The 23,532-nt window shown below is 54.3% G+C and overlaps 1 protein-coding gene across 1 annotated transcript in view; it reads right to left on the bottom strand.

The window, feature by feature from the left end:
- MN1 (MN1 proto-oncogene, transcriptional regulator) overlaps nucleotides 1-22,329 on the bottom strand; it is a 50,511-nt gene extending 28,182 nt beyond the window's left edge. Inside the window, exon 1 of the mRNA XM_025267416.3 lies at nucleotides 17,384-22,329. Within this exon, the coding sequence (XP_025123201.1) occupies nucleotides 17,384-21,134 (3,751 nt within the window). The 5' untranslated portion in view covers nucleotides 21,135-22,329. The remainder of the gene's footprint in view (nucleotides 1-17,383) is intronic.
- Nucleotides 22,330-23,532: the final 1,203 nt, after the last annotated feature.

Genomic DNA, 23,532 nt, shown 5'->3' with positions numbered 1-23,532 from the left:
ACAAGCACGCTGTCTGTTTCACTCACAGCACCAATTCTGGCACGGTGCGGGACACAGAAAGGTGACAGATACACAGGCCATACGCTCCCCACTCACAGGGCTCCTAGGAGATACCAGAATTGACCCACTTGACAGACAGGCAGACTGAGGCTCAGCAAGGGTGACGAGCCTCACCCAAGTCACACCAAGCCGCTTCCTGGCCCCCAAGCCTGGGGCTCTGCCTGCTGCCCCTTGATCCATAGGGAACAGATGGTGAAGATCTGGACAGTCAGTGACATGACTGACAATTGTCAGGAGGGGTGGTGCAAGGCTGGGAGCTGATTTTTGTTTTGGGTCCTCTTTTTTTGCTAATCTCTATTTTTACTTTTTTTTTTTTAATTGAAGTATAGTTGATTTATGGTATTGTTAGTTTCTGATGCACAGCAAAATGATTATTTCAAGCACCTGTCAGTGAGAAATCAGCTTCCTGGTTCATCCTTAACAGTTCTGAGCGCAGACTCCCAAGTCAGATAGGCCCAGGTGTGAATCCACTCTCTGCTCCCCACTTCCGAGCTGGGTGACCTCAGGCAGGTCTCTTTCCCTCTCTGAGCCTCAGTTTTCTCAATGATAAAACGGGGTTTGGTGTGATTGGTGCTCAGTGACCACGGCCTGTTACGACTCCTTTGCAACTCAGAGAGTCAGAGAGGAAAGCAAAAGAAAGGCTTCCAGAAGGTGGACGCCAGGCCCAGGTCACCCGGAGGCTCAGTCTGGCTGGTCCTACGCCTTCCTGTCCCGTGACCTCTGAAGGGCCTGGAGAACAATGCCTGGGAGAAGAAGGAAACAGTCTCCCTGGGCTAGGACGGGAGCCATGCCCCGCCCAGATCGGGGAGAGGACAGTCACTCCCCCCACGGTCCCCCACCTGCGGCAGGCTGAGTGCTCCCCGGGGCCTGAGGGCCGAGTCCTGGGGGAGGGTGGGGACACCCCTGTCCTAACCTATGGCCCGGGTGCTACCACGCTACTGGAAGAGAGTTTCTACCTCCTCAGAAGAGACCAGACAGGAAGAAAGAGAAGGGAAACAGACATTTCTCAGCTACTCTAGGCTCAGATGCAACCAGCATTAATCACTCATCTACTATGTGCCCTGAACGTCCATCCGCTCGTGCCCAAGGCCCTTCCCTGGGCCCTCACTCCTTCATTCTCAGAATCAAACCCATCCTCCTGACTTGAGTGTGATGACAGCCCTCAGCGCTCCGGCCCCTCTTGCCTGGACAGGCTTCACACACACACACACACACACACACACACACACACACACACAGACCCTCCCTGTTCCTGGAACTTGCCGGCTCAGGCCTGCCTCGGGGCTCCTGCTTTCCCGCTGCCTGGAACATCCTTCCTGCAGAGCTGGACTGGGCTGGCTCCGGGGTGTGGGAACCTATTGTTAAGTACTCAGGAATTCTGCAAGCTGGCTGACAGCTGACGTTACAGCTAGACAGGGGTCAAGATGGAAGTATTTACACCAGGGGAATCGGCAAGTGCTCTACGCAGAACTTCCCCCTTCCTGGAGCGCACGCTGTTAAACAGTTACCAGCACACCATGGGCTGACTCCTTCTCATCACTCAGGGCCCGCCTTAACCATCACCAGCTCACAGAGGCCTCCCCAATAGCCCCGTCTAGAACCTCTCATTCCCGTCGCCTTCTGATTCTCTGTTCCTGGCCCTGCTCACTCTGTGACCTTCTTCTTTGTTGTTTGTCTGGTGGTCTGTCCCGTCCCTTAGGATGTAAACTCCTCGAGGGCAGGAGCTTCTGTCTATCCGCTTCCCCACCGAATCTCAGCACCTAGCACAGCATTGTCATGTGCTAAGCATTTGACACATGTTTGTGGAATGAATAAAGATGCCAAGTGCTGTGAGTTCAGACCTTACTACATGTTTCCAGTTTTGAAGCTCACCTCAATCCTTCAGTGTAGTTCAGGGGGTCTCAACCTCGGCATTTTGGGCATCTGGGGCTGGTTAATTCTCTGTCAGGGAGGAAATGGGGTGAGGACAGTCCCTGAGTGTTGTAGGTTGTTGAGCAGCATCCTAAAGGAAACCAACTCTGAATATTCATTGGAAGGACTAACGCTGAAGCTGAAGCTCCAATACTTTAGCCACCTGAGGCAAAGAGCCAACTCATGGGAAAAGACCCTGATGCTGGGAAAGATTGAGGGCAGGAGGAGAAAGGGGCGGCAGAAGATGAGATGGTCGGATGGCAACACTGACTCAATGGACATGAGTTTGAGTGAGCTCTGGGAGATAGTGAAGGACAGGGAAGCCTGGCGTGCTGCAGTCCATGGGGTCACAAAGAGTCAGACACAACTTAGTGCCTAAACAGCAACTGGAGTCTACCCTTCAGATGCCAGAAGTGGCCTCCTTTCCTGAAGTTGTGACAAGGGACACTGGCAGGCATCCCGGGGGGAGGGGAGGGGTTCCATCACCCCAGGGTAAGGACCACAGCCAGGGCCCCTCAGGGGACTGTGTCACTTGCCTCAGTTTGCTGCTGAGAACGCTGAGGCTCGGAGAGGGGCTGGGACATGGCCCAGGGCCCCAGGGGGGAACAGAGGGTGAGTCCCCTCCAGTGGATCCCAAAGTCCTTGCTTTCACAACCTTCCCAACCTTCCCCCCACAGCTTCTCGCTGCCGCCACGGCCCAGGGCTCAGCGATCCTCTGAGAGAGGTCCAGGGATCCCACCTGTGTTACAGGCCCTGGAACCTGTGATTCACTGGCCCAGGGTCACGCAGCACACAAGAGGCAGCACTGGGATTCGAACCCAGGCCTGTGTGACAGCTAAGCCCTCCCACCCTCACCAGGGGCAGGGGGTCGCCCACTCACTCCCAGGCACGCTCTCTCTCTATTCAGCCCGAGCCTATCAGGTTCCCAGGGCCCCACCTGAGGTGCCAGACAGAGGGGGGTGGGTGGGGAGGGGTCTAACTTCTTCACTGCCAGCACCCAGACTGTTTATGGCTGGCACGAGCAAGGCGCTTAGGGGCCAGGGGCCGGCTCATTTCACAGATTCCTTCCGCGAGAAGACTGACCATTCTTCATGCTCATCAGAAAGCTGTTCCTTTGGAGCCCAGGAGGGCTGTCAGGTGAAAGGAAAATAGTGGAGCATTGGCATCCCAACGCCAGGGACCCAGGCCTGAAACCGCAGCTGCCCACACCAGGCCGGGGCCAGCCCACCAAGGGGTGCACGCGGTCTGACTGCCCACGCCCCGGCAAGGACAGGATCTGACAGTGAGGCCTGAGATGGCTGCTGCAGGAGCAGCGGGTTCCAGCCCTGCCCTGCTCTTGGCCACGTAACAGATACTAAGATGTGCCTGGGTGCCAGGCCCCGTGCTCAGGGCCCGACGTACAGCCTGGCAAGGGTGCCCTCCAGTCGGCCTGACTCCATAGCCCACGACAAGTCACGTGGGCTCTCTGTGACTCATTTCCTCACCCCCTGAGACGGGACAAACACTAGCAGCTATACCATCCTGCACTCCGAAGGGTTATACGACAGGATAATAGAAACCCAGGCACAGAGGAGGGGGGTTCCATAAAAGCTGGGACTGGTATAGTGGTTCCTCAGTGTTGGGCAGGCTTCTAAGCATCTACTCATGTGTGTGTTAACTCAGCGAATCCTCCCTGCCCCACGAGGTACACGATAACATGTGTTATCTCTTTCCCTGATAAGGAGATGGAAGCACAGAGAGGTTAAGAGACCTGCCCAAGGGCACACAGCTAGGAAGTGGAGTTGCAAGTGGTCTGGTTGTAGAGCCTGTGCTCTTAACCACATTATTATACAATCATAGTCCCATTTAGCTAAAATTGTCCTATTTAATCTTCACAATATTTCCATGAGATAAGCACTATTTTTTTTCCTTTTTTCAACTTTATGAGGAAATCAAGCTGGGAGCCCTGAAGAGGTGATGGTCACAAAGCTCAGAAGAGTCCAAGAGCCAGGTCTGAAATCTAGACCACCCGTCTGGTAGGATCCAGAGCCACTGTGGCTTCTCCAAGGTCAATAATTGTCTCCCATTACAACCTATACGTCCTATAGCTCTGAAAGAGGAAGGGGAACAGTGCTGCTAACAATATGTGTCATGGTGCTTCCTACAAAAGGTTTGGAAATTTCAGACTTGGAGCCTGGTTTGCACAGGCTCAGCAAAATCAGATCCTCAGCATCCAAGTGAGGGGTCAAGAGGTAGTAAGGGAAGACGGAAGCCGAAATTCAGCTTGCTGTGCAGCTATGCTGTGTGACTTTGGCTGAGTTGCTTGCCCTCTCTGGGCCTTAGATCTCTCAGTTGGAAAATGTTGTGGAGAAGAGGCACAAAAAGAGAGAAGCCTTTTTCTCACTCTTTAATTTTACCTATGCTTTCACCTTTGTGATGTTTCAATGGCGAAAATCACAAGCATGTTTTCCAGGATACCCATGTACCATGGCACTACAGCTTCAATCTCCGTCACGTCTGGACATCTGAGTTGCCAACACAAGTCGACCCAATATCTCCACATACGCACACCCTGGCAGGAAAAATTGGGTCAGCAGACAGTGGCCCATAGCAGCCAGCAAAATAAACTCTCAAAGACTTTCCACAACGATGCCGCCACAAAGTTCTGCTGGAATGCACAAAGTAGGCCTTCTGCGAAGTTCTGAATTTCCACTCCTCCCAAAATGGCCACAGAGGCCCTGGCAGAAAGGCAGAAAGCTGAGCCACAGAAGCGCCCCTCAGTAGGCACCCCGGAGCCAAAAGCATCCTTTTTCACAGCTATCACCAAAAGGGGAGCAGGCAGTGGGCACCTAGGACTCCTAGGAAGTAATGAAAAAGTCAGGGATCAAGGGACACACCAAGAGGATGATGGGAAATTCCCTGGGGCAAGAGAGGTTAAGCCTCCTACCCAGGGAAGGCAAGGGGGTGAGGGGCACCAAGCGCAAACAGTTCAAATCTCAAGACCAGTTTCTCTGTTCGTGGAAACTGTCCAATACCTCCAAGCCCACCCCAGGAAGAAGAAAGAAAAAAAAACATGGGTAAACCCATCCTCTCTCCCTGTTTTCAGCCTTAACGTGGGCAGAGAGGAGAATTACCATTCCATCCTCTGCAGTATCTAACTTCAAAAATCTTGGGCGCAGAGCAGAGAAAGAAGGGGCCAACCAAAAACTGGGACACCAGTTTTCGCAGGCTTAAAAACAGATCAATTTTACTCTAAAGTTTAAAATGAAACATGCTCCTGTTTGGGAAAAGAATTTCATTAGGAGGAAAATATAATATAAAAATACCCATTTAGAAAGAATGTGCTATTAATTCTTAGCACTCTATGCAGAAGGGAAAATTGCATTTTTATCTAAATGGTTTTTCTGCATAAGCCATTTACAATATTCTTTGCCTCTCTATAATAGGCCCTGCTACCATTAGTAGTGGGACGACCAGGCTGAGGGCTGAAATCGCCCTCAAACACATTTAATACATAACCCCTGAAAATCTATTCCAACAGGAACCTTAGCAAACAGGCCCAGCATTCCTTTTTTAAGGAAGAAATAAATATTGCTGAGGGGGGTTGGGAGTGGTGTGCTGATGGGGGAGGAAGGGACAAGATGGTTTAAGTTAAAAGCAAGCGCTCTGGGTCCCTTTAGCAGCATTAAAATTGCAACTGATTTTGGCTGCATGATTGCAACCATTTGACTGCCTGTGCGTGTGTGCAGTTGTGTGTGCTGGTATCCACCCCCCCACACATACAAACACACACACACTCATGGGTTTCCATCAAACAAGCAAACAAGCAAGGGATGAAATTCAGGATATGAAAACAAACTATTTTTAAACACTAAAGCAAACACACCAAGATAGCAATACTGTTATTTTCCCATTAAACTAAGTTTCTCTCCATTTGAAAAGTGAGAAAAATCCAAACAATACTTCTAAACAAACTGCATAGAGCTTGGGTGTTGTGGCCTCCACGAGCTTTAACAACGGAAAAATCGCCTCTGTAGAGAAGCAAAACACAGGTGGGGATGGGGCCAGCCGGCTTCGCCAATGGCCTGCCACATCCCACCCAGCGGGTGCCCCCCAACAGCAGCACGCCTGGGTGCCCAGTCGTCTCCAACTTCAGAAAGCAATACTTTTTCTTTTTTCCAAAAAAAGTTTTTTGTTTTTTTTTTTAAAGTCTTCCAGCTCTTTCTCTCTTGGATTCCCAAAATAACTACTTACTTAATACCAAATGTCGGGGAGCTAAATTAATTCATTAAGGAAACGCAAGGGAGGTGATGGACACCAAGCGCGGGGGCCCCCGTGATTTTGCTGCCGTGAGCCAGAACGCCTCGGGCCGCTCTCTTCCGGCAAAACTCAGTCCATAAATTCCTCCTTTCAAACCAGGAGCCCAGAAATGTCATAATTATAGCTGATACAGGTAACAGGTGTGGCCCGCTGTCCCTCCCACCCCCCCACCACCTGCCTTCCAGACAAGCTGCTGGAAGATTTAGTGGTCTGGCCAGGGGTGTCGTAATTATCGGAAACGACTCTGGTTTTAAGGGTTAGATAAAGACCCTCTCCAAATTTAAGGCCAGACACCGATGTCCATTAGACTTTAACGGGCCCACATAAAAAAAGAAATTGTATCCTCATCTCTCCGAATGCCTGCTTCCCTAGCGCCTCGAGTTCATTTCAGGCTGGCTCAGCGCCCAAAATACTCCTGTCCGGCCCTCGTTCTGCAAAGGCAAGGACTCGGTAGAAACTGATGTGCCAGGCATTAAGCAACTGGGGAGGGGGTTCAGGAAACCCCTTTGCTCTATAATTGTTACCACCAAAACCTCTCTTTTAAAAAATAATAATAAAAGTGGAATTTTAACCTCTCATCTAGAAGCAGAGAGACAGGGAGGCTACAGGGAGGCCGGGGAGAAAGAAGTGTGGGTGGCTGGTACCCAGAGATGCCCAGCTGAAGAGACCAGCACCATCCAGAATGACACACGCTCCCCTCTGAGACTCAGTGTTCAGAAACGCCAAAGCTGTGGGCTGTTTTGCTCTGTTTTTCTTTTTCCCAGCTTTCGAGACTTACGCATACTTTTTCTTCCTTCTTTGGAAGTCAAGCCAGGCGTTCCTCTAAAAGTTACACACACTCACTCCAGCACTACTGTCTGTCCAGGGGCAGCATGGAAGGAGCCCCCAAAAAGGTTTACGATCCCTCACTCTCCTCCATGTTTGCGCTCAGCTCCCAGTCAATTAAGAATTAATGCTCAGAAACTTTCCGGGGACCAAGACACCAGTAGGAAGCGGATGTTCTCTGGCCGTCTCCGAAGCGCTGGGAGGCTGAGTTTGCTGGGTTGGGCTTTTTCTCCCTCCTTCCAGACAAGAGATGCTTGGAGGGGCCTCACCCTCCCTTTCTGCCCTGGGAAGATGGTGGGAACCTCGACTGGGGGCCTTTATTCCGTGACGGGCGAGCAGGCCCATTAGTGCATACACACACACTCTCATACACACACACACACACACATACACGCACACATACTTCTAATCCCAGCAAAATGCTTCACACACACTGAGCACAAAATAAATGCTTATTAACTAAACTGACCCAAAATAGTGAAATGTACAAGTAAATTAATCATGCCTCTCCTGGAGGCCTAACAGGATTACAAATTCGGCAAAAATTGACCACACGGAGATCAATGAGCTTCTACTTAAAACTCAAAGGGGCCAAAACTTTGTAGGAGCTGCTTCTTGGAGAAAAAAATAAATGTATTTTTTCATCTCTTATTAAGACTCCTAAGGCCTGTACGTGTGCATGTGGGTGTATGTGTGTGTGCTTGTGTGTGTACTCGAGTGGGGGGAGCGGCGGTATGGGCTTGCATGCCTGCACAACAAGCAGAAACCAGCAAAAGGCAACCAGAGCTTTATGCGCAGACAATTTAGAAATAGTCACGGCATAAAGATCGTGAAATTGTTCCGGTTTAAAAAAAAACAAAAAACAAATTTTGGTCCACAGCCTCCCTTTCTTTTCCCTCAAATATCAAACAACCACTAAAAGTTACATCACAGGGGATGAAAGTGTTTGATTTGTTTTCAGCCAATTGGGTCTCACTTGCTACAGAAGTTTTAAGGGCTGCTGATGGCTGGACCGTGGGTCCCCGCCCCCACCAAATGGGAAGAAGATGAATCTCTACTGTGTCCAGCTCCTTTCCACGCTAAGCTTATCTCAAGTCAGGGAAATCTTTCTCTTGCTGAATTTGTCACTTACTTGCATTTTCCTTTTTGCCTACCATTCAGAAAAAAAGGAAAAAAAAAATATATATATATATACATATTGTGTGGGGGGCCCTGTGTGCGTTTTAAGACAGTGGAACCTGCCTGCAAGGTCTGTCACAGACAAGAATATCCCTCAAGAGGTTCAGTGCTGGAAGAGACGCATCAGTGGTCACTTTATGAGGTCACCAGGGAAAGGGTCACTCCTTTTTCCCACCCCCATCGTCCCTCTTTTATGGAAAGACCTGGGGGCATCTGTGAAACTTGATGCTTCGCAACAGGCCCCGTGGGACCGGCTCCTCTGTAGGGCAAGTTGGCCATAGCCATGATACAAGGGCTCAACCAGCCCAGGGCCCGTCCAGGTCACCATCCCCACTCTCCTCCTGCCCCACGTGTCTAGCCTGGCCTCTGACTGCACAGAAAGGGGGTCTGATTGCCAATAGACCGACGATGTGGTCATCAGCCCCAAGCTGGGTCCCCTACATCTATTTCCCCCATACAGCTGCGGTCATGTGAAGCCCCAGGCCCAGCAGTGGGGAGCTGAGCCAAGAACTTTCGGTCCTCTGTGAGGGCTGACACCAGCCCCCAAGCCATGCCCTCAACCCCCAGCCTCGCCCAGGAGATGGTATTATAAATGACTTCAACACTTATAAATTATTTTCCATTCCTAAACCCCGTGTTGGTAAACAACATTTTAACTCTGAGGGGCACACTTTTCCCTTCTCCATCCATCCCTCAATCACTGTCCCCTGCAAAGAAAATAAGCTACACCCCAGTCTGCACCCAGTGTTCCTAACTGCGGCTGGCGTTTCTCTCTCTGCCTTCCGGCTGGTAGGAAAGAACAGAGTGTCCACATCAGGACTCAGGCCCTTGAATTTCAAGGACTTTTCCAACAGCCCACGCGATCCGGGTAGAACCTGCTCACTTCCCTGTGAATTCTCAACCAAGCCAGGCTTTCTCTGGAAGGCTGAGCTCTGGGGATTTCAAAGCAGGCTATGTTTTCTGCTGACTCCCCTGGCCCCTCTCTGATCATAAGATGGTCCCTCAGAAGTATTTTATTCCTGGTGGTCGTTGCCAATCACTCGACAATGCTTGTGTTCCCAGATCCAAGCGTGCCTGAAAACATTGCTTCACGGTAACTTTAAAGGGTCCCATCTTTTTCACATCACACCCTGCCCTGGACTGGATGAACAGGGGGCCGTGTGTGTGTGTGTGTGTGTGTGTGTGTGTGTGTGTGTACAAGTGCGTGTACATGTGTGCGCATTCCCTCTCATTGCAGGAACTCCCAAATACAACCAGGAACACCATCACTGGGGCCCTCACCTCTGGGGCAGACAGATTTCTTTCATGCACAACACAAAGTCACCTAGGCCAAAAAGGCCCAAGCTTGCCCAACTCCAGTCAAAGCATTGACCTGAGCTCTAAGAGCAAAGGAAACCTCCATGCCCAAACCCTCTTTAAATTATCATCAGCAGTGAGAAGGGGAAACTCATTTTAAATCCTCAGATCGCATCTCCGGGCCACTTAGGTCTCACAAGAGAGACAGGGCTTCTGGAGGAGGGAGGGGGGGAGGCCCGGAAGGGTCTCAGCACCCAAGTTAGCCCACATCTCCTGCAAAGGCATGACAATGTTGTCTATTTCTGAGTCGCCGTGGACAGGGTTTTTGAGACATGCAGGATAAAAACAAGAGAAGGTTCCCTCCAACTTTCCAAAGGCCATCCGAGTCAGTGGGCCCCAAAGATGCCTCCACAGAATGGTCTCTTTGGGTCCCTAATCCATCTTCCAACATACCTGACTCACCTAAACTGAACACCAGCACAGGTAAGTCAGACTGAGGCCCAGAAAACCAGAGATTCTCCCCCTAAGAATGGGAATCCCAGGGCCGATCGCCAAAGGGTCCAAGGTTTTCCAGACATCAAAGATGGGAAGAAGACAGAGCCTTGGGGTCACACGGTCCATCCTACCAGCTACAGGGGAGGCGGGGTGGGCTGAGTCTGCTGGACCCCTGGGCTTTAATGATCAGAACAGAAAACCCTGCTTTCCCTCTAGCGTGTGAGTTTGCGTGGGGATGTTTATTGGAGGTTTCCCCCTCTTTGGGGAAAAGTCTATCCCACGTATGATGTTCCTTCTGGGATACTCAGAGAGCCAATTTATTATCGTGAATGCGCTAAGGCCTCCGAACTGTTAAATTCAACTGCCGTTATGTTTAAAGGGCATTTGGGTCCTTACGGTGATGTACATAAATCGTGAAAAGTTCCATGCACGACCGCCGTAAACTACTCCCTCTGATCCCGCTTTGCAGGAAGTGGAGGTGATGAAACCCTGCCGACTTTCTCAGCCAAGAAGGGAAAACGAGAATGTGGGATGTTGGGACTACGATGGACACCCCCACCCCCAGGAGGAGGTACCCAGGATGGCAGTCCAAAGGGGACTTGTGGGACCAAAACCGAAAGCCATCGGGGCCCAGCAAAAGAGCCCGTTGGATTTCTCGAGTCTGGGCAGCCTCTTCATAGCCCCCCCAACCCCTGTCCTTCCTGGACAAACACCATGTTGGGAGCAGACCCTCCTCTTGCTTCCCAAACCTCAGAGGCCGCTGATTAAAATGCAAGCCAGCAGACAAAGCAAGCCTCGGCGTCCTGCAATAATTACACCCCGTGAGAATGATGGCTCGCAAACGTCCCTTCTCTGTCCAAGTATAAGAAACTGAATTCTGCTTTTCAATCCCGGTCACAAAGTGAAGTTAGGAGTTCGGGGCCCCGGATGTGCACACCCATGGGGTAGCTTCCGACCCACACCCTAGAGTCACCGATGGGCCCACGAGGCTGCGTGAGGATGCGTGCTGTCATGTCACTGGAAGATGGCAAAAAATGATCAAGGCTGCCGCGGCCCTGGGCAACCCCATCCTGCAAAACGTGGTGGGCCAGGGTTCCGGAACCATCTCTCCCTTCCGGTCGGGTTTGTGAGTTGGGGGGACCGTTGGCTGAGCTGCTGTACACCAGGACACTGAAGGCAAAGCTGTGACTAATTCAAAAGCCCAGCGTCCTCTCCGCCAAGGCGTTGGTACCAAAAGATTACAATAAAGGAGAGGAATTTCCATAAATAAGAAGCAGCGTCCGCTTCCCACCACTGGGAGGGGGCATGGGGGAGGGGGTGGTGGTGGTGGTGGTGGGCCCTGATTCAAAAGATTCCTCTCCCCGGCTGGAGAGAGTTCAGTTAGCTGAACTCAGCCAGAGACACCTCCACGCGCAGAACCCAGCGAGGGACGACGTGCGTCTGCTACCGAAATACTCCAGATCAAAGTCACCCACAGCCTGGGAGGCCCGGGAGGCCGAGATTTCGTAATTAGGATCTTCAAAATCCTCCTCTATTTTTAGGACTTGCGCTCATTCAGTCCTTTAGAGAATCAGAACCTGTCAGCTAAGGCCAAAGAGACTGAAGGTTTGGTTTCCCTCCCTGCTTCCCCCATTCCCACCCCCCGCCCAAACCCTACTCTGCTTTCGGAAAGCAGATTAAGGGGAAACTAAAGGAGTAACTGGATGATTTGATGGAAATATACTTGGCCATGCATATGTATATGTGCTTATGCTGGGGAGGGGTTCCTTCCCACGAGAAGGCCATGGGCCCTGCTCCCCTCCCATGGGCTGCAGACAGACCCCGACCAGACACTGCACGTCTGCACGTCGGCCACACTCTTTCAAGCCAGCCCCCAGACCACTTTGCCAGGCTCCAAGGTGTACCAGAAGGCGAGGAAACTTAAAAAATGTCCCCCAAATGTCTCTTTTCTCAATCATGCACTCGTGTACATATCAACATCTCTGCCACTAGCAATCAAAACCCACACTAGAATCTGTCCACCCAAGACGCGCCTAAAAATAGACATCGTCCTAAAACAAACACGTTGCCTGGGCAAGTCAAAATCCTGACTTGAGTCAAAACGATGAAGCTGGGGTTCTTCCAGCCCCTCCAGACCGAAGACATGGGTGGAACAAGCAGGGGGGCATTGAGGGAAGGATATGAGGTGACCCCACTAGTTACAGGGAATCCCCCCATAGATTCGGGGGCCCCCTCATAGATTCAGGTCCCCTCTGATCTAAGAGGCTTGGTGCTTTCGTGTTGCAATGTGCTTGGGCGGCCTTCTTGCCCTCACACACTGCCTGGACATTTGATCCTATTACATAAAGCTATAGTTTTTCAATCTCTAAAATTAACCAAACGTAGGTAAATACAGTATTTCTTACTTGGAGTATTTATCTCTTAACAGCTTTCGGTAAAGCAGATCATTCCCTGGGCAAAGAACAAGACTTGACGTTACTGTCACTCAAGCGGAGAGAAAGGTGATTTTTGCTAAATTTTCCAGCATATGGTGGGTTCAGGAGATTCTGTGAAATCCCAAAGATAGGCTCAAGTTTGCCCTTCCAGAGTGGGAAGAATGCCCCTCCTCTAGTTTCACCTGGTCCTCCTGGACTGTTTATTAAAGATGTATATTTTATATCAGCCAGAGAATCTCAAGTAACTTCTTGGCAAGGGCAGCTGTATTTTCAGGACCCATTAAGATTCTTTGTGGAAATTTAAATACCTCTGTCAGGCAAACAAAATCATATCAGGAATCATAGAATTTCATTGCTAGAAAGAGAAATGAGATTAACTAACCCTCACTCCTTTCCTAGAAATCTCAATAAAATAGAAGTACATTTCAACAGTCTCTTCCGGTCTGAGGGGCCTCACCAGAAATCTAAATGAATTTAGGTTTAAACTAAGAAAGCTAAAGAAAGCTATCCTGAGAAAAGGCCTTCCATCTACAAATATTGTATACATCAATACAGATGATAACATTTAAGTGTATATTCCATGTTAGAAGGCAGAACCTATTTAAAATCAAAACAAAAAAACCCAGTGGCAGAAACCACGACAAGTTCAATGCCGATAAGCTTCAGCCCCTTGGAAATCCTTGTCCTTTATTAATATTTAGTAGAAATGTATAATTGCAGATGTGCGTTAGGTTGGGGTTTTATGTCGGGAGGCGGGCAGAGAAGACAGGTTTATTACAACCATGAAATATTAAACAAGCACCAAAGAAGAGTAGCTGTGTGTCCCGGACTAGCCAGGGAGCAGGCAGGCCCAGACCGTCAGCTGCACAAAGGGGGCTCCTATCTGTTTACATTACCCCTGATTAACACCTGCGAAGTTTTGGGTTACATCTTCCGGAGGCTGCAAAAGTCACTTGAAGGCATGCAACCCGTGCTGGGTGATTTCTTGGGGAAATAGGACTGCAAGGCTTCGCCATCCCAAAACCAGTTGGAAGGAGCCTTAAAAATTCTCTCCACAGTGTGAGGAGTGGGGAAAACGACTTAGGGAAAAAAAAAAAACAGCACTAGGAGTCTTCCCCCTTGCCTGCCCCCACGACTAAGGAAATTCAGCGTTCAAATCCTGCCTGCCTAGTACTACTCAGCACCGCTTTACTGAGCTCTGACTGAACACTGAGAGAAGCATGAAATTCCAAAAATTTCTCCCGCATCACTATAAAAATATCATACTTCCAAAAAGGGCTGGATTGCATGCAGAGCATAGACGGAGACCCCTCCCGTTTCCATGTGTGTGAAAGAGTGTTTCTAGACATCTCTGGATTTCATGATAGAGAACAGCCAACAGAATGGAAGTTTGGCAAGGGTAAACTTATTAGGGAATACAGTTAATTCAAGTTTTGAAACCTATGAGGGACCTGTGGGCAGGGACGGGGGGACATACTTTTTTAACCTTAATATCCTTTATCTACACTCTATTAAGATTTCTCTTTCTCTCTGGGTTTTGAAATTCCTCCATAGCCAGACACCTATTACAAAGATGGGTGGATGATTTTGCAAACTAATTTCAAATTCAGGTAATCCTCACTGATTTAATAGATGTCTGAATAGGCCCAAACTCAGGCTGGTTTTTCTTTTTCCCCCTCTTTGCACAACCTCACCCTTCCGCCACCCCAACTCTGTGCAAACAGAATCTCACGAGGAAACCTAGAGTCTCATGATATAAAAGTTGTTTGGCGGGTTGATTAAGAAGTCAGAGGAAGCATAATTTGCAGAGGCTCACTTGCCTGTTTGTTTTTTTTTTTTTTTTTTAAAGATCATCATCACATGTGATTCTGGCCTAGACTTTCTGAGAAGTGTAACTTGCCAGTCAAGTTCCCTCCCCTCCGAAGGACATCTAAACCCCACAAGACAATATGGGCACGTCCTCTCCAATCTGAGCAGGATCATTTTTGTTAAAGACCAACTAGTATTTTGTCATCGGAGCGAGGAAATTTCAGAAACGGTGTTAATATTTAATCACATTAGTACTGGCGTGTTTTATGGCGTGACAAAATAAAATATCATTACAAAAAATGGGCTTTGCCTGAGGTGGGGGGAATGGGGGCGGGTGGTGAAAGACAGTGCTCGCTGGGGTTGGAACTTAGAGAAGGTACATTCAAAGCTGCTTCATGGCTGATGGGACCCTGGGCTTGTGTTTACAGAAAAGCAGGATGCTTTCCTTTCAATTCTTTTTTTTTCCCTCTCTTTCTACTCTGTTTTGAAGGGGTACACTTCATTCTGATTTTCAACCAGGGCACCGGGGGGCCCGTTGAAGGCTCTGTGTACCTATTTATACAATGTGCAGATGGAGCTGCGGGGTGTTATCATAATGAAAAGTTTAATCGTCCTTATTTACTACCAGTAAGGGAGCAGGAATCAGATGCAGATATCTTACAAAGCCTTAACTAGCAGTCCCAAGGCTGCAGAAGCTGTGAGTGACCTCAATTCGGGGCTTTATCTAGGAAACTGTCCTTCCTACATCACAGAGTGGAAGACAAAGGAGGTCAAGTGGGTGTCCCTGCTGAGGCTTCTAAGGCAGCCAGCCCCGAAGCCGGTCCCTGGAGGAAGTTTCCCATCTCCTGTGTGCAGGGGAGGGTTGTGTTTAGCGTACAGGGGGAAATCAACCCCGAAACTGACTAGCATCTGTTTCCAAAAAAATATTTTCCTTCTCCTGACGGTGATAATGAAACAAACAAAACAAAACATTTCTTTAATGACATTTCTTCATTCGCAGTCTGCATTTTTTTTCCTGCAAAGGAAGATGAGTCTGGCTGAGAAGGGAACAGTGCAACACCTTGGAAAAAAAAAAATCTCATTACAACCACCCAATTCCTCTGCACCTAAGGCCCTTCAAAAGACTTTCAGGCCAAGGGCTATTGGTTTTTCTTTATTAATTCTCTAAATCGGGTTTTTTTTTTTCTTTTTGACTCTTCTCACACCATTTTGGCCAATGTGGTCTTAATTATGGGTGCGGGGGAGGGAAGGGAGAGGGGGAGGGGCAGCCAGGCCAAGCCAGGTAGAAGTGACAGGGGCTGGCATTTGTGCTAACCAGCTATCGATCGGCAGGACCAAGATGTTGTGTACAAGAAAATAAAAGAGAAGGGAGGCAAAGCGACCAGGCTGCTGAGTCCAACTCCATTTTTAAAAAGGTGGGGGCCAGGGAGAAGCAGCAGAGGGTCCCAAACTAACCAATTTATGGCCTTGCCTGGGAGAAGCTTGGAGAATGCTGATGCTGGCCGCAGCGTCTGCTGTGCATGCTAAACACCCAGCTTCAAATGAGAGAGCGGCGTCCCAGGCTGGGCAGTAGGCGAACAAAGAGAAAAGCAGCAAGGCCGCATTCATGAATTAGAAAACCCAAGCGGGAAAGCTACCCGGGACGGGCGGTGAAAGCCCGGAGTTCTGAGCCACCCAACTCCTGCCGCACGTCCCCTCCCCCTCTCCCTCTGCCCCCATCCCCTGGTCCTAAAACCAACCGGCACCTTAAACCCTGGGTCAAAAGACTGCAGGATGCAGGATGTGGGCTAAAACTGAAGGTAGAAACTGAAGGCAGAGGAGAACCACCCTAAGAGAACGCAAGGATCATTGGACGTATTTTTTTTTAAAGACACAGTTAAATCACCAGCTACAGACTCCAAGGTAATAGCCTGGTGAGACCAAGAGGATTCAGGGAGGTTTAAAAGCAAAAGGTAGGAATGGGGTGGGTAGAAAATGATGCTACCTAAAAAGGCCCTATAAAAAAATAAAACAGATATCTACTACAGCCCAGGTCACCTTTAGGTTTAAAAAAAAAAAAAACTATTATTACTTTAATGGCAATGGTGGTCCATTTTACTAACCCCCACCCCACCCACCTTAAAGGCCTCCAGGCCCGACAGGGAGGGAGTGCTTAGAATGCAAAGGAGTACTGGGAGCCGACATCTGTCACCAAAGCCAGGCGAGATATTGACAAACTCGGGTCCTTTGTGTCTTACGAATATATATCCATATCCCCATGCACAAATGATGCCCTGGTCGACTGGTCTGGTCTCTGCCAAGTAGACCCCACCCTGACTCCCGCCCACCACTCCCCCGCCCCAACCAAATGTCAAGGAGGTGCACTCTGAAAAGGCTGCCTGCCTCCTACAACCCTGACAGGTCTCCAGTTTTTCAATGAAACTCTAATCGTTAAGAAGAGACAAAACAGCTATTCATTAGGAACGAATGTCAAATTAGGCGTTGCCTCTGAATGATGCTGCGGACACCAGAACTGGTAACTTTTTCCCCCAAAGATGCTGGCACACGCGAGGGAGCTCAAGTTGCAGGCTGGCGGACTAGGAAAAGATGGGGAGGCGTTAACACAGCTTCCCAGGTGTCCTGCCAGGAAGTGGAGGCTGGAGGGGGGCGGGAGGACGCTAGGAAACTCCTGAAAAGTGGAACAGGCCTGAACGCTGAGGGGTGAGGCGGGGTCTGAGTGTGAAAGGGAAGAGGCCTAGTCCTCAGGGCACCCAGAAACTCAGCTACAACTTGACAGGGGATGCTCTACAAGAGTCCCCCAATGGGTGCCACTTTAAGTTATCACTACTACAGCTGTGAAACTAGGATCTACCTGGCAGCACCTAGGGGGAGGGAAGGGGGTCTGCCCACGGAGCCCCTGGGGTGACCAAAGGAAGGGTACCGGCTCTGAGCTGGGCGTCAGGAAGGCCCTGTGCCCTGCCGACCCCGAGGGACCCTCCCCTTTCCTGGAGCCTTCAAGGCAGACGCCAAGGCCGGCGATGGGGGTGGGGCGCGCATCCGCCAGGTGAGAAAGGAACCGGGAACAGCGCATATACCTTCTTTGCTGTTGGGATTCTGGGGTTTGGCCTTCTCCCAGGGCGCCAGCGTCTTGTCCTCCTCTGTGCCGTCCACCAAAGCCTTGTCAGCCGGCATGTACCAAGTGGCGCTGTGCTCTGCCATCAGCGAGTCCAGATCAATGGTGCTCATGGCGCTCTTGACCGCCTCGGAGCAGCAGCTGCCCAGCTCGCTGTCGCCATTCTGTGCGCCCGAGGCCCCGACGGCACACTCACCCTTCTTGCCACCCTTGAGCCCCAGGGGCTGGTCCTCAGAGATGCTGAACTGCTGCCTCTGCAGCTGGATCTGTGCCTGGAGGATCTCCAGGGGGTGGATCTCGTCAGGTGGCGGGGCACCGCCGCTGCTTGTCGGGGTCCGAACCTGCTCCAGGCCCGGCGTGCCGGGATGGCCTGTGGCCCCTCCGCCGTAGCTGTCAGGGGTCGAGGTAGAGGTAGACAAGATGCCCAGGCCAAGCGGGGGCGGGGGTGCCTTCGGTCCGTGTTCCCCGGTGCCCACCCCACGGGGAGGGAGTTTGGGCGAGCCTGTCACCAGAGGGCTCCTACTCGCTTTGGCCAGGGCTGGGGGGTTGTCGGAGCTGGAAGACACCTCGTCCTCGTTGGCGTAACTCGTGCTCACCTCGTCGGAGGCGAACTCGCCCACGTGCGGGGAACTACCGTCCGACTTGGCCCCACCGTCCAGGGACGCCATGAGGTCTGGCTGGTCCCCCAGGAGCAGCTCGGCCCCCTTCCCCCACGACGGCGACGTGAGCGCTTTCTCGTGAGGCGTAGGCGCCCCGCGAGCCTCTCCCGAGTTTCCTCCGACGGCTGCGCCCGGCGCCTGCTGTTGCCCTGGGCTCACACCAGGCGCGCCCCCGCTGTCCGGCGCCGCAGCCGCTGAGTACTTGTCGAAGAAGGTCCCGGGGCTCACGTGACCACTGTCCCTTTTTCTGCGCCCCCGTCCCCGGCCACCGCCCCCGGGGACCGGCTTGCCGTCGTTCCCCGACGCCGATTCCAGGGTGTAGTTGGGGGAGAGGCTAGTGCCGTCCCCCTGGGCGGGTGGATTGGGCGGCCCAGAGGCTTTAGAGCCGCTGCTACCTGTCCCCGACGGGCCTCCGGGCCCTGGAGCCCCAGGAGCAGTCCCTCCTGGGAAGTAATCCGAGCCCGGGTTGCCGGCCACGGCCGCGCCGTCGGTCTCGTTCTGGCTCAGTTTCCTCTTGCCCTCGGGCGGGTTCTTCTTGTTGAAGGTCACGTTGAGGTTGGGGGCCCCGAGGCTGGCGATCATGTTCTGGCAGGCTGTGGAGAGCGCAGCTAGGCAGCTCTGGCCGAACAGGTTGTCCTTGGAGCTGGGCTTGTTGAAGGAGCCCAGCGAGAGCGCGCCCAGCTTACTGGCCGAGGTGCGCTGGCTGGGCTGGAAGTCAGGCTGCGGCGGGTATGCGCCGCCGCCGCCGCCGCCACCGCCACCGCCAGTGCTGCCACCGCCCGCGCCCGTGCTCGGGGGCGAGTTCACGCCTGGGCCGCTGTGCGGCGTGGCCTGCCGGTTCGCTGCGCCGAACGGGAAGCCAGGCTGGCCCCCGAGCGCGGGCGCCGTGAAATCAGGTGGCTGGGGCCGGCGCTCGGAGGGAGCGCTGGGCAGCCCCACCCCAGCCCCGGGCGACTGCAGCTGGCCCAGGCTGGCCAGGCTGCCCCCGAACTGCAGGCCAGGGGAGGGCAGCCCGGGCACGTGGCCCTCTCCGGGCATCCTCAGCGGCTCCTGCAGAGAGCCCCGGAACAGCACCCCCGAGCCACCGGGCGGAGGGGGCGGCGCCAGTCCTGGGTCGTGCGGGCCGCAGTCGGAGGGCAAGCCTGAACCTCCCATCCTGCGGGGCAGCAGGTCGCCGGGCGGCGGATGCGGACCTGGGAACCACGCGCTCTCCTGCGCCAAGTGCTGCGCCTGCGGCTCGAACGTGCCCAGGCGCCCGGCGCCCGCGCCGCCGCTGTCGCGCTCAAAGTTCGGCTGGCCCAAGCCGCCCACTGGGCCGCTGTGTACCAGGCCACCCTGGCCCACGTCCCCGGGGTGGCCTAGCTGGGCCAGGTTGGGCTGGCGCAGCCGCTGCTGCTGATTCCGCGACGCCATCTGCTTGATCATGAGGGCCGCGTTTTGGCGTTGCTGCTGCTGCTGTTGCTGCTGCTGCTGCTGCTGCTGCTGCTGCTGTAGGGACGGGTGGTCCGGGGCCGGATGCTGCAGAGGTGGCCCCGAGGGGAAGCTGTCGGGCACAGGCGGCGTGAACTCGCCGGGCAGGCCGGAATAGGCAGAGGGCGAGAGGTGGTTGTCCAGAGCGCCATTGTGCATGCTGCCGTTCCACGAAGCGCAGCGATCCACTCCCGCGCTGCCCGGGAAGTCAAAGCGCGGCCTCTTGGCCACGTTCATGTAGGGGGGTGCGTCGAAATGCTGCAGCCGCTGGTTGGGCGCCTGCTGCATGTTGAATACAGGCTCGGAATAAGGGTGCATGCTGCGGTTCTCCAGCCGGTGGATGGGGTACTCGAACTGCGCGTGTTGGTTGGGCAGCATGGGCCCCCCGTCCTGCAGGCCGCCGCTGGGCGTGCCCGCCTCGCCCTGCTGGGGACGCGGGAGCGCGGGCGGACACGAATTTTGTCGGACTAGAAGCCCAGGCGGTGGCGGCGGCTGCTGCGGGGGCGGCTGCTGCGGGGGCGGCGGGGCCTGCTGCGGGGGCGGCTGCTGCGGGGGCGGCGGGGCCTGCTGGGGAGGCTGCATCAACGGGTGCCTGGAGCCGACTCCAGGCTCCAGCCCCACGGGCATCTTGCGGGTCCCGCCGAACCTCTCGAAGAACACGCCGTGCTGCTGCTGTTGCTGTTGCTGCTGCTGCTGCTGTTGTTGTTGTTGCTGGGCGTGCATTTTCGACAAGCCCACCATGCCTGCAGCTCTGGGCATGGCCGAGGCACCCGGGAAAGAGCCCCCGGGAACCTGACGACCCGCTGCATAATGAGGCAGCTGCCCCTCGGTATCAGAGGGGGAAAACATGTCGAAATGTCCCGAGGGCGGCTCGCCCGGGTAATTGTATTCCAGCGAGTCGACGGCTCCTTGATTCGCCACCCTCCGGGGCTCCAGACTATGGGAATCGGAGCTACCGGAGGCGGGCAGGCCATGGAAGGAGGCGGCTCGGTTAGGGCTCTGGTCCAGCGGCAAGCATGGGGCAGGCACGGCATGGCCCGAGGCGCCCGAACTGTGGAAGTCCGGCAGGTTCCCGGGTCGCTGCGGGCCGAAGCTCTCCGGCCCCTGGCTCTCAGCCATATGATCGTAACCCTCGGTGAAGGGCGGCTGGCTGCCTAAGCCGCCGGCCGCGCCGCCGTAGCCGAGCAGGCGACCCCCGTGCAGGCACGAGGCCCCTGGATCCGGCCCGCCAAAGTTGCCCCCAAAGTGGGGGTGATGCTGGTGGGGGTGGTGGCCTCCCGGGTGGCCGTGGTGCGGCTGTTGGCCTCCAAAGAATCCGTGCACCGGCTGCGCCTGCAGCCCCCCCGCGTGCAACTCCGAGTGGCTGCGCGCGTGAAAGCCGTAAGGCTCCATGTTCATGCCCAAGATCGGGGGTTCGCCCAGCCCGCTCATGGCAGGGTCCACGGGGCCAGGGGGTCCCCCCGCGTGGAAAGCCGGGGCCTTAAAGTGGGCGTTCATGCTTAGTCCGGCCTCGTTAAAGTTCCTCTCGCCCTGGCCAGCGTTCCTGCTGTTGATCTGGGGCTCGAATTGGTCCAGCCCAAACATACTTGGCGGGGGGCGGGGGGATCAATAGGGCATGACAGCCTGCTCTCCGCGGCGCGCCTCCGGCCAGCTACTCGTTCCAGCCCTGGCTTGGGCGCTCCCGGACGCTCAGCACCGCCGGGACGCAGCGCGCACCGCCACCTCGCCTGGCTTGTGAAGGCTTGGGGCTATCAGCTCCTCTCCCGAAGCTCTCGTTCTGCCCGACGCGGGCCTCTCACATCTTGTGGCGCCGCGGGGCCTCCAGGAGCCGTGTTGAGGGGCCCATGCCCCGGGCGGTTGGCACAGCCGCGGGTGGGTTTGCGGGGAGGGGACGGAGCTGCGGGTGACTGAAGACAAAAAGTTAAGTGGGGGGAAGGAGGCGGGAAGGAGGGAGGGAAAGCAGAGCAATCACCTTCTTAAGTCCGATCAGGTTGGATGGGGAGCCCCTGGACGCTGCCTGAAGCCTCCCGGAGTCCGTGGCGGAGCTGCTAAGGGGCCAGGCAGGGAGACCCTTCAAAGCCGTGGCTGGCGCCGGGGCACAGACCGAGCGGTCCCTCCCCCCCTCCCCCCGAAGTCCCCGCGCTCCGCAGCCGGAGCCTCAGCCAAGCACGATCGGCTCGCACAGTCCCCGTCGGCCCCAGCAAGCGGCTACTGCTTCTTCAGCGGGTCGGAGGACTGGAAGCTCCGCTCTGCATCACTGGTGCCCGCCCCCGAGCCGGGAGCTCAGCGGGGCTGAGGAGGAGAGGCGGGCGCCCGAGGTTGAAACCGAGGGTTGGTGGAAGGCGCGGCTCCCCTATTCCGTGGCGGGTGCGCTGCACCCCGGCGCGCCGCTTCGCGGCCACGTCCGCTGCCTGCCGCTTCTGTCCTCTGCTGTTCGGTCTCTGAGTTCGCGGGGATCTCCGAGCCCCGTTCCAGGCGCGGGCGGGCAGCAGACGAGGAGTTGGGGCGCTCCAAGGCTAGGGTTCCCTGCCTCCGCGCCGAGGTGCTTCGCAAGTCGCCCTCGGACCCGGGGAGGGGGGCGTATGCGGGTTGGGGGGCCACGCTGGGCTAGCAGGCTAAGGCGTTCCGGGTGCGCTTTCGGAGCCCGGAATGGGAGGGGGCGGGGGCAGCTCTGGGGGGTCCGCGCACCCCTCTCCTGGCTGGCGGGGGGGGCCCTGCGTGGGGCGTTCCGAGGGTCTCGGCTCCCCTCTCTGTGTCTGCCTCTCGCCTAGAGCCGGGAGAAGCAGCAACAAGTTTTGCATTTCAGCAATCAATTTCAGCCATTACATTTGCACCAATCAGCGCAGCCCGAGCTCTGGGCCCGGGGCGGGGCTCGCTCTTAAGGTGGTCCTGGGTGCTGACTGCTGAGGCCCTCGCCACGAACCCTCACTTCGCCTGCTCTGGGGTTCCCGGCACCGGTTAACCTCGGGGTCCGGTGCCAGCGCGCTGCGGGCGCGCCCTGGCCTCCCCGCGCACCCGGCTAGAAAGGGCGCAGGCGGAGAATGGCGGGAGCTTGGCTTTGTTCACCCCGCTTCCCATTCACTACAGTTCCCAACTCCCCACCCCCAACTGAAGCGAGACCTGCGGGGTGGCTAGGGGGCGGGGAGGCCGGCGGTTAGCGGTGCGGGGCGCTCAGACAATGGGGTCGCCAGGCAAAGATCCTGGACTCACCGCGGAAAGTCGCTTGGTGTCGACTGCACTTCAGCACTGGAGCGAACCTTCGGCTCTCCACCGCTGTCTGATTACTTGTGGCACCCAAGTTAACCGGCCCTTGGAATTTCCTGGAGGTGAAAACAGACAGGGAACCCCGAAGTTAGAGATCTCCTTGAGAGATAGGGGTGCTTGACTCGCTCCTCCCTCATAGGGCACGCACAATTGTTCCCTATCCTCGCTGTCCAGGGTTCCCGGTTCTCAGTGACCGGCTTCCATAACCACTCTGCCACTTTATGGGGGTGCGTTTCGGATGAGCTCAGCGCCAGAGCGGCGAGGCAGCTAGGAGCCCCCGAGAAGACCAACGCGCCGAGGGCCACCCTGGCCAGCCAGAGCACCCTAGTTCAGGCACTCTGGTCAAGGCCCAGGCCCTCTTCCGGCGCGAGGTTGGCCTCCTTAAGAGATCAATTAAACTGAAGAGGCCAAGAAACGGAATTGGGTTGTGATACTAAAATCAATGGGAGTAATTTAATATCTGCCCTGCTCTTTATGAAATATTTATCCCAATAATCTTAGTTAAAATGTTTAGATCTTCCTGATCCCCACTGAGGCTGCAATCTATCTTGCAATTAGAAGTTGGGAGTTAGAGGCGATGGAGGGTAGAGGAAGTGTTTATTCTGTGTGTGTGTGTGTGTGTGTGTGTGTACGTATTTTCCTCCCTAAAGCGTTTGTAGGGGAGGAAAGGAGAGAAGGCCTTCAATTTTCCTTGCCATAAAATAGCACGAGGTGATTT

Source organism: Bubalus bubalis, chromosome 17, assembly GCF_019923935.1.
Source record: "Bubalus bubalis isolate 160015118507 breed Murrah chromosome 17, NDDB_SH_1, whole genome shotgun sequence".
NCBI classification, from domain to species: Eukaryota; Metazoa; Chordata; class Mammalia; order Artiodactyla; family Bovidae; genus Bubalus; species Bubalus bubalis.
This window is presented reverse-complemented; position numbering and strand designations above follow the sequence as displayed.